Source organism: Maniola jurtina, chromosome Z, assembly GCF_905333055.1.
Source record: "Maniola jurtina chromosome Z, ilManJurt1.1, whole genome shotgun sequence".
Classification (NCBI taxonomy): Eukaryota; Metazoa; Arthropoda; class Insecta; order Lepidoptera; family Nymphalidae; genus Maniola; species Maniola jurtina.
In genome coordinates this window covers 6,761,338-6,774,764 of record NC_060058.1, presented here as the reverse complement: position 1 = coordinate 6,774,764, position 13,427 = coordinate 6,761,338, and the positions used below count along the sequence as shown (strand labels likewise).

At 37.9% G+C, this 13,427-nt stretch overlaps 1 protein-coding gene across 2 annotated transcripts in view; it reads right to left on the bottom strand.

Annotated features, from left to right (window-relative positions):
- Positions 1 to 13,427, bottom strand: part of LOC123880106 (polyhomeotic-proximal chromatin protein-like) — a 42,834-nt gene that overhangs the window by 440 nt on the left and 28,967 nt on the right. The window contains exons 15-27 of one of the 2 annotated variants that reach the window (XM_045928020.1): positions 11,607 to 11,721; positions 11,201 to 11,288; positions 10,300 to 10,409; positions 9,786 to 9,893; positions 8,931 to 9,020; positions 5,039 to 5,206; positions 4,084 to 4,231; positions 3,582 to 3,745; positions 2,873 to 3,008; positions 2,423 to 2,514; positions 1,993 to 2,074; positions 1,228 to 1,409; positions 322 to 541 (exon numbers count right to left, since the gene is read on the bottom strand). In XM_045928020.1, coding sequence (XP_045783976.1) covers positions 323 to 541; positions 1,228 to 1,409; positions 1,993 to 2,074; positions 2,423 to 2,514; positions 2,873 to 3,008; positions 3,582 to 3,745; positions 4,084 to 4,231; positions 5,039 to 5,206; positions 8,931 to 9,020; positions 9,786 to 9,893; positions 10,300 to 10,409; positions 11,201 to 11,288; positions 11,607 to 11,721 — 1,702 coding nt within the window. In that variant the 3' untranslated portion in view covers position 322. Of the gene's footprint in view, positions 1 to 321; positions 542 to 1,227; positions 1,410 to 1,992; positions 2,075 to 2,422; positions 2,515 to 2,872; positions 3,009 to 3,581; positions 3,746 to 4,083; positions 4,232 to 5,038; positions 5,207 to 8,930; positions 9,021 to 9,785; positions 9,894 to 10,299; positions 10,410 to 11,200; positions 11,295 to 11,606; positions 11,722 to 13,427 lie in introns of both variants that reach the window. The other variant, XM_045928022.1, reaches the window with a different exon arrangement.

The window sequence follows — 13,427 nt, the reverse complement described above, 5'->3', positions numbered from 1 at the left end:
CTTTTATTGGTTTTGGTAGTACAACAGCATACAAGCTATTTAATTACAAATGAACACTAGCATTCTTCGAAAAGCTGTATCAAATCAGTCAAAGGACATCATTTTCGCAATCTGCACCCGAAAAACCTTGAGGACGATAATAATAAAATGTATATATAAATCAATGGAAGAATTATCGGAATAAGATTTTAAGTTCTGGAGACTACCTCTTCAAAAACTAACAAATGTTACTAATTTATAATATTGGTATATGGGCAAATTTCGATCAAGATCTAAAAGGTTCAACTTGTGTACTATTATAGCTTGAGGTGCAGCACTCACCTCAGTCGTGATCGTTCGTTGTCTGCTCGCTCTCGGGCCGCAGCGAGTCGATGCAGGCGACGATCTTGAGCGCGGGACCGAGCTTCATGGACAGCGCCATCACCAAGTGCTCGGGCTTGATGAGGAGCAGAGCTTCGCCGTCCACCTCTTGCATGAGGAACTCGTCCGCGTACCCAGCGCACCCGGGGATGTTGCGGATGAAGTCGCACACCTCCGGTACCTGCAAGCAGACCTACAGATCAGGCCGCGTTCATTTTAGACCAGTGGCGTACGTTAATGTCTGTTTGAACTATGCTTACAGAGGTTACCCACGACGACTTTTGGCAGCGATTCATTAGCGCGTTTCGATAACGCGTCTGCAGCGCTACTGACCGTTAGTCGCATTAGCAACGCGCCACAATAGCAATTGAGTATAGTGATACAATCCCATAGTATCGATTAGCATCGCTTCGGCTGAATTGATTTAGCAACCTTTCTTTTTTATATGGGTGCTCCCAATATTTACATTATCCATTATCCATGCTGTAGCTGCTTCCTTAAAAGCAGCAACTAAGACAATGCAGTCTCGACAGAGTCCATCTTACAACTGTAGCGTCCACAGGCTTTCAGAGGTAATCACTCCATCGCACGACGGCACCGATGCTACATCGCGTCCGTTGTGTGATTGTGGCGATGCGATATCATTGTTACGAAGGCGCAGGTATACACCCAGCGGCAGTATCGTGACTGTATCGCTACTGAATCGCTGCAAAAGTCACCGTGGGCGACCTCCCTTATCGATTGTAAGTCAATGATGAAACTCGTACTCCTTTCTTCTTCTTTCTGGACTGCTTTCCGTACTTAAAAGTTTCCGTCTATTGTGCGTGAACTCGTACTCCTATAATGGAATGAAAGGATATCACTCACCGTCCACTTGTGAGCGTTGGGTATCTTGGCCTGCGCGGCATCGTCTGCGGCCGCAGCGTCCGCGGTTTCAGTAGAAGCAAGCTCCGACTTAGCGTTTGCGTTTTGGCCCGTTGCTTCATTCGCTTCGTGAGTCGATGTGATTCGCGGCAAACTTGAACTGTTATCCATCATTTGTTTTTTTCCTACAATAAAGATTTATTTAGCTTCAACTACTGAAATGGATCTATACAAGAACGCTGGAAGTGCCCCATAAGGAGGTTCCACAAAAATTTACTAAAGTGAATCAAAATAAAAACAAGAAGCTACGAGTTCTAACTTGTACTTTTATTTTCTACAAGTGTAAATTAAAAATTTTCAACACCCCCGACAAATCATTTTCAAATAAATAATTATGTATATCTAGGCAACGTCCATCTTGACAACTTGACATTTGTCAATTGACACTTGAATATTATGAACATAAGGGTTATCTAACCTTCTTTTCTACAAGAAAACTAGAAAATAGCTGATAACTTTTAAACGGCTGAACCTATTTTTTTGGATTATAGCTAAGAACACTCTCGATCAAGCCACCTTTCAAACAAAAAAAAACTAAATTAAAATCGGTTCATTCGTTTAGGCGCTACGATGCCACAGACGGATACACAGATACACACGTCAAACTTATAACACCCCTCTTTTTGGGTCGGGGGTTAAAAATAAAAGTAATGATATTGAATAAATGCATTTTTTTTATTATAATACAATATTGCATAAACAACTTACGAGGTGGCTCATCTGGCGAAGGTAGTTTATTCTCTTTATCTTGTTCTTTATCTGCACCCCATTCCCGAAGCGGTCGATTTACCTATAAATCACTTTGTTTTAGAAAGGGTAAAAAATCTTGCAGCTCCAGTTTAAGATCAGAATATCTAAATTAAAATCAGTTCACTCGTTTAGGCGCTACGATGCCACAGACAGATACACATAACACACGTCAAACTTATAACACCCCTCTTTTTGGGTCGGGTGTTAAAAATGAATGCACGAAATAGTAAACAGAAGTAATAAAAGGCAGAAGAACTTCACTCATTTATAAGACGCGATAAAAATGAAAATAAAGTAAATCGAACACATTATTATTGACGTAGTATCTTAACTTTTAACTTGTAACTTCTGTTACTTATCTATTTCATGGTAGGTGCATGATACTCACAGCAAACGGCTCACCAGCCTCTTGAATCACGTAACCTTCTATGACATGCGTTAGTATATTCGGTTTCACCATCGCCTTTGGTAAGCCTTTATCTGCAATAAGAAATATTTTCGTTGAATACATAAAACAACTAGCTGATGCCGGCGACTTGATTTGCATGGCTTTAGGTTTTTAATCGACTTCGTAAAAAGGAGGAGGTTCTCAATTCGTCGGAATCTTTTTTTAAAGTCATCATTCAAAGAGTTCCCACGGAATTTCTAAAACCCTAAATCCACGCGAATAAAGTCGCGGGCACCAGCTAGTAGCTTAGCTGCCATACCACCAAACGATATAACGCTCCAGTAATAAAATTATTATCTCTTTAAGATCTATTCTTTCTGATTCTGAAAGGAGACCCGTGGCCAATAGTGAGTCGGCGATGGTTTGATGATGAGATGAAGTGTAAATTACCATGCGCAGCCGGCTGGCTGATGTGGCGGGACGAAGACTGCGAGGTCTTGAAGAGCGGCGCCGTCTGCGATACCGGCGTGCTGATCGCCGGCGTGGGCGTTGCCGCCGAGCTCGAGCACGCGACCGTCGTCACTACCTACCACATATCACAAGAAGGATGGGTTTTTGGGAATTCCCTGGGAACTCTTTGATTTTCCGGGATAAAAAGTAGCCTATGTCCGTTTCCGGGAATAAGCTAACCCTGTACCAAATTTCGTCAGAATCAGTTAAACTGTTAGGCCGTGAAAAGGTAGCAGACAGACAGACAGACAGACAGGCATACTTTCGCATACACTATTATTAAAAGTGTTTTACTTTGACCTTAAGGTGATAATAAGCTACAAAATTCACAAAAAATTCATTCGATTGTTAAGGGCAATATGCATTTAAATTTTGTATTTCAAAGGTTTGATCATTTTTGTATGGAACCCGGCATACCTACAAGTCCCCCATTTTGAAAACCCATTTGAATATTTCGGCGGCCAGTTATAAAACATATTGGGTCAATCGACAGACTAAGTGATTACAATCAAAAAACTATAAGGATGAAATGTCGTAAGTGATATACTGTCTGAGATATTTGAGTTTAAAACCATAGAAAAATAAAGGATTTATATTACTTAATTGTCTTTGTATTATGAGTAAGTAATCAACCAGGTCATAATGTTACCTGTGGAGCCACCGCGGTGGTTTGCTGCGCACTGCTGGGTACAGGGGCGGTGCTGGTTGGAACTGTGGGCGCGGCTGAAGTGGGTGCGGACTCCGTCGCCACAGAATTTGTAGTGTCCATCTTAGTTGGACTCTGCTTTGTTGATTCTGTGGGTGTGCTGGGACCTTAAAATATAATTTGGAATAAGTCAGCTTTATATATAAACATTTAGCTCTCGTATGTTTGTGTCCACAAAGTTCGAAAAGCAGACGATGGTTGCCTTGAAATTTTCACATAATGTTGCATGTTCTTAATGTTTGTGTACATGAAAAACTTTTTTGTATCTATCTGGCAGATCTTAGGCGTCCATTAGACGATAGAATAGGTTTTGCTGTCACAGCTACTGTTATCTGATAGACAATTTAGCATAGTGATGATGACAATGAATACTGGGCCTTCTTTGCTTTAACAATGGTGCAAAGGACGTCATAGTGTCTATTGGTAAACCAATAAAAATTGTTACCGGTAGATGTAGTGGTGGAGACAGCCGCATCGGCTGAGGCGGACGCGGATACGGAGGCGGGGGCGGGAGTGGGCGCGGGCGCAGGCAATGCCGGTAACTGAGCATCGCCCTCTGTCGGCTGCGTCGTCAGTTGCTGTACTACCGCAGTCTAAACCAAGAATAGTTTGTAATTTTGGATTATTTAAAAAAAATTAATAAAAACACTTGATGGTCAAGACTTCGACCTCCTAATCGGTGAATCGCACGCACTTTCGTTCACACAGGCGTTCTCGGAGATATGTGCGTTTTACTCAATTCAATATCGCCTGTTTTAACGGTGAAAGAAAACATCGCAAGGATTTTTTTTAGTTTATAGACTAGCGCTTGGCTGCAACCAGACTTGCGTCAAGTGGTGATGCAGCCTAGATGCAGAGCGCTTTCATAGAATATTCACTCTTATCCTGAAGGTACCTATCTTACAAGTAGCGGAGAGAACTCATGCTGATCGTAGCGGCTCCAACTAGAATCGAGGGGTAACTTCGCTTTGTACGAGTCTGTTAAATTGTGGTTAAGTACGGGTGTAGTGTAGATTTTAGCTATGTCTTGCAATACGATAGTGAAAGGTGAAGGTGGAATCAGGTTAAACAGCTATCCACAATGTTTTTAATGATATGTGAAGTCTGCTAATTCGCACTTGGCCAGCGTGGTGGATTATAACTTAAGCCCTTCTCATTTTGAGAGGGCGCGCGGTGTGCTAGGAGTGAGTTGAGATTAACAGCTCGTTTACACAGGCTGCGTAAGCGTAAACTGACTAGCGTAGCGTATGGAACTGTATGAATCATGGCATACCGCTTGCGTGGCGTGAACGTTCATGTAGACGTAATGCATGCAGTTATGTCTACGGATTCACGCGCGTCACATGTACGTGCTGCATATGCAATTAGTGTGAATCAGCCTTTAGATTAATACTGCTTACCGGTGGCGCCATCTGTTGTCCTTTATCCTCTTCCCCTTTGACGTGCGCAACGAGCGTGGTTTGCGGTTGAAGCGGCAGCACTGCGCTTTGCACTGGTGCTGCGATCAGTCCCACAGTTCCCTGCGCCTGTAGGGTGAGCTGCCCCGAGCCCAGGGTGTTCGCCGATACCTGACCAGTTCATATAACATACTTTAACATTGTACCATTTATAATAATTACACCTTACAATACGTAGTAACCTATAACTATCAGTTTCTTTATACTTTACGGCTCTGAGCTCTAGCCCCTTTGAGCCTTACTAACATGGTTGTCTTTTACCAAGGATGTGCGAGACAGCGGCAGTGAATAATCACTTCATTTTCATAGTTTAGCTCACTAACCACTAATGCTAAGCTATGAAGATGAAGCGATTCTTTTAATGGGGTTCACAAACATTAGTTATGACAAACGATGTGTTCTCGCACCTCCCTAGAGGAACGGCAGCCAGAGTGCCTGCTCTAGTCAAGCTTTAGGCGGGACGGAGCACCCAGCGTTCATCTCTATCACATTTTTATAGACAAGCTTTCGGAAGGACTATGGAACACTACTAGTTCTTTCGTCGGGTTTCTAGGACACTACAAGTTCTTTCGCCGGTCTGACTGAACGCTGCAAACCCTGCAGAACGAATCTTTATCAACTTGACAGGTCGCAACTAAGAGTTCTCGTAGCATTTGGCAGTTTTGATTCACCACCATCAATACCACTGTCATTGCTATATATAAATGTTTTAATATCCACATTCCACGGACGGCATGTACAACAATTAAAGATAAAGCAATTTAGGTAGCGAATGGCGCGAGTTCAATTAAATAAATTCCCGAACATTTTGATTATTTTTCCGAAGCTGAAGATTTCTTAATTCAAAAAGTTATTTGATCTTAAACTTTAAGTAATAAAAGAAGACCTAAATTGATTAATGGTATAGTCGTAACAATTTATACTTATAATTGACTAATGGTTCTTAAAAAATAACGATTTTTTCAATTTTTCATGCATATAATCGTAAATATAATGATGAACCATGCATTTATTTAAGGTCTAAATAAATACACATCTATGAAATTATTAAACCATTCAACATGCGCGTTTCCTTTCATACTTTATCTTATTAAATAAATTATTTATTACAAATTTACAATGAGTTCCGTTATGCATTCGAGCAGAGTGGAAATATTTGGGTTCAATTCAACCTAGATATTTTCACTTTGTTTGTTCAAAGCATTTAAAAGCTTAGTAAAAAAAAATTAAATCATGTTTCACGATGTCTACATTTTTGTAAACAATTGTTTATAAAAACATAGCAAAAATATGAACAGGGCATATGGGTATAAGGTTAAATGAATAATTAAGAGCAGAAATAACTACAAACTATGATGCGCAATGTGAAAATACTCGTTGCGATTTGATAAAGAAGTACCCAGTTTCCATTCTACCAGAGATCTACGAGGAAGCGTAGTGTATGAGCCCATTGATAGGCTCTTTATTTTGATAGCTTCACTGAACTTTTTCCTACGCATCATCGCACATCTTTTAGTAAAAAGGTAGTAGGTACTAAAATAGTGGCAGCTACGTACGATACCGACATTCCTGCGTCCAAAGTACAACTTTGCACATCTCGGCAACGTTGATAGATTTCGAGTATCGAAACACAATAACGTCAGACCAAAATGGACCTAAACATGTTCGTTTTGAAATCGTGCATTACAATTATTTATTCATTTATTTAATTAATACCATTTTTTAACCCCCGACCTAAAAAGAGGGGTGTTATAAGTTTGACGTGTGTATCTGTGTATCTGTCTGTGGCATCGTAGCTCCTAAACTAATGAACCGATTTTAATTTAGTTTTTTTTGTTTGAAAGGTGGCTTTGCTTGATCGAGAGTGTTCTTAGCTATAATCCAAGAAAATCGCTTCAGCCGTTTGAAAGTTATCAGCTCTTTTCTAGTTCTTACTGTAACCTTCACTTGTCGGGGGTGTTATAAATTTTTAATTTACACTTGTTATTCCATAGATGTATGACGACAAACTTGAGTTACAGTTGAAAGGTAAGACCCATTTTACTTTGAAGTTATAATAAAATAACATAATAGTTAGTTGAATATTTCGACGCTCAAAATCTATCAATTTGATCGATCTGCATAAACTCAAACTGGCCCTACTGTACAAAATAAATAACGACGAGAATGATAATAAAAAGAGATTACAAGGATCATAATAACATGCTAGATGATTCGGAGAGATTTAGAATAAGTCCGGGCTACCTCGTGGTGCAATATCGCTGGGGAGACTTGCACGAGGGACGAAGAGAGCAGCGAAGCGCCATCGAGCGTCAGCCCCGACTGCCAATTGTATCGCATCATATTGTGATACGCTAACCATTACCGATGGTACATTATCTTACTAAGATATTAGTATGCCCAATTCAAATACTTTTTGATTTCAATTAACTACTATGATTATTCCTATGCATATACGATTTTACAGCGTAAATGGTTAAGTGTCTGTTAGTCTCTAGTCATATTATTAAATTCGCTAATTCGGAAAATGACTACGTTTTTCTTGTCAATATGTTAGTTTATGAACAAATTAACTAGTGTGAATAGTGTCAGTAAAATAAATTCTTATTAAATAATGTTTTTAATTTTTCCATTAGTGAAAACGGTAATGTTGCATGTTGCTTATGATGATACGAGTATGTCACCGCCTACAATATAGATACACATCGACTGTGAATTGGCACAATGTCCTATCATAAAATTCCCGACACAGTTCCCGACCAATTCCCAAAAATTTGTAATAACACACACACAATCCAGGCTTCGCCTACACTGACAAGTTATACGATCACTATTTAGCTGAAGGAAGCCCGTTTATTCCTTGATCTTGTAAAATTGATAAAATTGAGATAGTACCCGTTGCCAGTTCACAGTTGATACGTTAAAACCATTCTATTAATCGATCGATCATCATTATGCAATTTTTAGTGCCTCACTTTTCTGATTTACATGTGAATATTAAATCAAATAAGGGTTCTTTAGTAAAACTCATATGGAATAGGGGACATGATTTCTAAAATCCAAGTTTACCAGTGGAAATACATCTAATGTCAACCATACTATTGAAAAGGGAAATCTTAAGTACAAAAAATCAGGGGTTGAATAGATACAGTCTAAGTTATCTTACTAATAATTATGCTTACTCATACACATTTATATAATTATAGTGTTTTACGAAAACGTTTGTACTTCCTCGGTACATGCAATGCAGTGACAGTTAAAAATTAATTCGTTTTTAAATCTACATTCATTCAAAAATGTCTATCAGTGATTTTGAAATAATCAAGTTTTATTAAACTCATATTATGGTAAACAATAACATGTTTAAAAAGCCACACTCCCTTTCATAAATGGTTGCCTGTTTTTTATTATACTGGGCTGATTGGACTATTTCCAGAAAAACATTCCAATCCACAATTAAGGCATAACCCATATTATATCAAAATGACACATGACATTGCATGCAAATCAGAATATTTTTCTGAGTAGTAATCTTTCATAATGTCTCAATTTTGACTTGATAGTGGGTTGGAACATTTTTCAGAAAATATATTTATCCAATGCAAGGAGTGATCTAGGCCAGCTCAAAGGGTCGAAGTCCCATGTTAATAAAATTGAGTAAAAAAAATGTTTAAGAAATTCCTTTGTTTACTAAAGGTTGAAGGCACAAAAGATTTTGAAAACCACTTTACACAGAAACGCGGTTTTTAAGAAGTGATGAATAACAAAACTGAGAAGGTAATTATTGCACTGTTTTTCTTTTTCAATTAATTATATTATAAGAAATGGTACGTACCGTTTGCATGGGCGTGGTATGATTCAAACCGGCTTGTTGTTGTACCGCCATACCCACTGAAGTCTGGACGAGACCACTTCCAACTAAGGTCTAAAAAGAATAAATATATTTTTTAAATAAAATACGTTCAGGGCATGTACAGTCATATGGCTGTTTCCCCTATTTTCTCTATCCAATAATAAATCGTACGAAGGAAAGCACTATTATACTGAATGTATACAGGGTTAGCCGACATAATTATACGACTGCTTCAAGCGGTCGATAGCAATTTACAACGACTCATACAATCACTATTTAGCTGCTTGTTAATTTTATGAAGAATCAACTGCTATACCGGACAGCTTGTCTAATGTGGCCGCAATAAAAATCTAAAGTGTTATTGGATTCTTATGTAACTACTAGATGAAACGACTTCGTCCGCAAGGATAAAGGTTTTTTGATTTTCCGGGATAAAAAGTAGCCTACGTGTTACAGTTCTTGCAATTCACGAAGGCGAGTGACTTATGCTTGTGTTTAAGTCGTATTGGTATAAGTAAGGTACAGTAAATGTGTGCGTTTGCGAGCGCTTGCTCGCGACTGATTGGTCCAACATGCACGCACACTTACGCAATGCCTAAGTATACGATGTAACCACAAGTAAAGTCCACTCGCCTTCGTGAATTGCAAGAACTATAAGTCAAGGTATAAGCAATCTCCATTCCCAATTTCAGCCAAATCCGTCCAGTAGTTTTTACGAGAAAGAATAACAAACATAGACAAACACATCCAAATTCCACACACCCACATATAAACGTTTGCCTAACCTAAATTAGTGTGATTAATTTTGGATCCAATAAATATTATTTAGGGGCTTACCTGTGGCTGTTGTTGTAAAGCTTGCACTTGCGCGAGGGACGCGTTTTGTGATTGCTGATTGGTGCTGATTTGGCCCAACAGGGTCCCCGATTGAGACATACTACCCAGCTGTGGAACGTTCAATAATGTTAATTTCATTTTTTTGTAATACATATCACTTTCAAACAGCACCATCTTTATCAGAGAATGTCAGACACTGATGCTAGACAGGGTATGTTAAAGAATTTCTTATTTATCATTTTATACCACCATGAAATCATTAAAAAAAAAATGATAAGATATTCATTATGAAAAATTGCAATCAGATCCCTACAATTTAAACGCCGCCATTTTGTGTACGCTGACGTCGTACATCATAATCGAACGATCATATTACCAGATAATAGTAGGATAACCTGCATTAATTATAATATTACGATCACAAAAAGAAGTTTTTTTTTAGAATAAGTACACCGAATTAGCACCACTGATAATAACACGTTAAAAAATTCTATACATATTATATTTTTCTTACCGGATGTATTTGTTGTACCATTGAAATCGTCTGAGGCATTCCAGTCATGGGGAGTGTTTGAGACACGGAACCGACGGGTAGAGTCCCCTGCTGCATGCCCAATGTAAGTCCTGGATAAGGGTTTATATATTAATAAAATTGATCTGATGTTGTTCGCCGATAGGGTAGTAGTAGTACTGGATAAGAACAACAAACTTTTCAAAACACATATTATTTTGTCATTTTAGTCCCATAATAATTCATGATTTCTTGAGTCTACATCGTATAAATTGGTATGTAAAAAAGCTATTTTAAAACTACGCAGTTGCGTTACATTACGTGGGGGAAAAACATAAGGTTTCCATAACATTTGCAAATTCGACCGATCATGATCATTTGACTGACAAAGCGTTTTTACATCCGTGAACGATTGAGGCTTTGGTATATGGTAATGTCACGTAGAGTAAAAATTCAAGGAATTTTGTTTTTCTAGTATGTTAAAGAGATGAAACCAGTGACCTCTAGTAATACAAGTATGTTGTACTTGCGATTGGCAAACTATTTTTGAAAAAAAAAAAACATTTTTTTTTTCAAAAACCGTTTTTTTTTGTTTGAGCGTCATGTGAGCGGAGTCGGAACTAAATGATAGTGATGAGACATCTGTCAACATAATGTCAACACAAGGACAAAAAATTCTCAAGAAATTTTATTCTCAGTATGTTCGGTGGGGCGCTTCTACTACTTTTCCTCCATTTTTAATATTGGTATAGATGTTTTCAAGTCAAGAGTGAATAGGCATCTTCTAGTTAAGATTCTTCTAGAAAGCGCGCTCCATCTTAGGCTCACAGGCGGCATCACTTGCCAGCAGGTCTGATTGCAGCCAAGTTTATCAATTAATACATTATGTATTAGTGTTGTTTACCTTGTTGTTGATAGTGTTGAACCATTTGTTGAGTTTGTTGTTGTTGTTGGTGAAGCAATTGTTGCTGATGCTGTTGTTGTTGTTGTTGCTGCTGCTGTGGAATAAAATAGAAAAGTTTGCAATGATTGTAAAACAACATATATTAAAAAAAAAAATTGTTTAGACAATTCAAGCAAATCGATTAATAAAATATGTGAATACTGAAACTTGTATTATGGGAAGTTTGTTTTTGACAATTATAATAATTTTTATAGCTATGAAATGTTTTGTTACGGTTTACTTTACTATTATTAAGTTTGTTCTATACTTTGGCCACCCTGCAGGACGCACCCGCTCTCACCTTGGCCGCAGACCAAATATTCCTATATTAAAAATGTAAAAGATTTTTTTTAGTTAGATTAGTTACCTGCATGGCTTGTTGCTGCAGGAGGTTTTGTTGCTGGATATTCTTGTTGAGCGGCTGCTTATCCGGCAGGCTTGTGATTTGCGCCATCTGCCCCGTTGAGTTCATAACCAGCAACCTAATGGAAATAATATGCGTACAAATTGAGATCTCACTCGCTTTACTGTCAACTGTCATGACAAATGTACGAATTTAGTCCTTGTTTTAAAGGAGAACCGTGGGACTTCGTCTGTGGTCGCGTTTGCTGGTGCGCGTGTTGTGCCTTTTTGGAGTGTTTTTTTGTTGGAAGTGGCCGGATTTTGTGTTCTGCTGGTGTTTATTGGTGGTGGAACTGATTGGGAAGCGCTCTAGAGGGGCGCCGCGTGTGTGTCGGCGGGCGCCGGCACAGACGAAGTCCATAGTTATACATATAGTTTCCCTAACTTGGAAATAACTACAAATTTGACATTGGCTAATCAGTGTAAAGCCAGACGAGAGAGAAAAAAAGGAGAACCGTACTTTTGACATGACAATTGGCACATAGAGTTAAAATGAAATTAGACTAAGTAAGGTAGATTTCGCAATGCATGTATATTGTATACTCGTAGTTTAAATTTTATTATGTGCTTCACGATGTATCTAACTATTATATTATTAATAAATGAACTAATGAGCAAGCAAACACATTCGGTTGGTTGTTATAATTTTTCAAATGCTTTGTACATATTTACACGAACTGCAGCGTGATGTTGAAACAAAATATCAATAAACGAACAAAATATTTTATATAAAGCGAAATCTGCCTACCTCCCTTCATTACTGTTGTTAAAAATTCAAATTAAAAAGGGTTATATACATATGTAATTATGTATATCTTTAAACTGGAAAATGGTAATCAAACATAATATGTATATCATTAGAGTTTGATGCAACACAGGTATGAATGTAAACGTTAGCAGGGCATTTATCTTGCAGAGTATGGTACTGATGGTAAAGATTTTTTCCTTACCATAGCTGAGAAAATCATTTGGTGGAAGACCTTATCAACAAAAAATATTATTTGGTTATTTACGAAATTCACTTGTAAATATATATTGCGACATTTATAAAGAGAACACCAAAGTTACGGAGAGGAAAAGATATAAACCAAGAGAACACCAATCGTGTGACGCCCAGAAAGGATAGGCGGAGGGAAGGAAGATATTGAACAATATTACTCAATGAACAAAAATAGAAAAGCACAGACTAAAAAATTTGTGACCGTGGTCACAAGATCTGTATTAAAACTTTTTGAAACGTAGCATATGAAATATGTTACGCTTGTTGGATATAAATAAACATTGCTATGATGAATTAACACTGCATACATATGCAGAGATGTGCCATATTAAACATGATAGTGCACTTGGGATTTAATTCCCTACAAAAATAAATTCTGTACCATTAGCATTAAGTCCAATTTCCAATACAATTATGCTAAGCGGAAAAGCGAGCGAGCGAGAGGGTCTCGAACGGGTATGCCTTACTCTCTAATAGATGGCAAGCATAAAAATATTTTCTATATAGTAAGAGTTCTCATATAGTTGACATCATTATTTGTCTTTCGTTTGCAATCAACAGAGTTGCTTTTTTCTATTTGCCCAGTAATTTCCACACTGTTGTCTTTTTCATGATGTCCTTAAATAGTTGTGTTATGAATTCATTAGGATGACAACACTGAGGCGTTCACTAAACCAATATGGCGAACATTCTGTTTACGTTCTGTTTATCGGCTAGTTTTTGGCGTCGACACGACTTGTTTAATATAACACATCTCTGATTTATTGTCATTATTTTAATGAATAC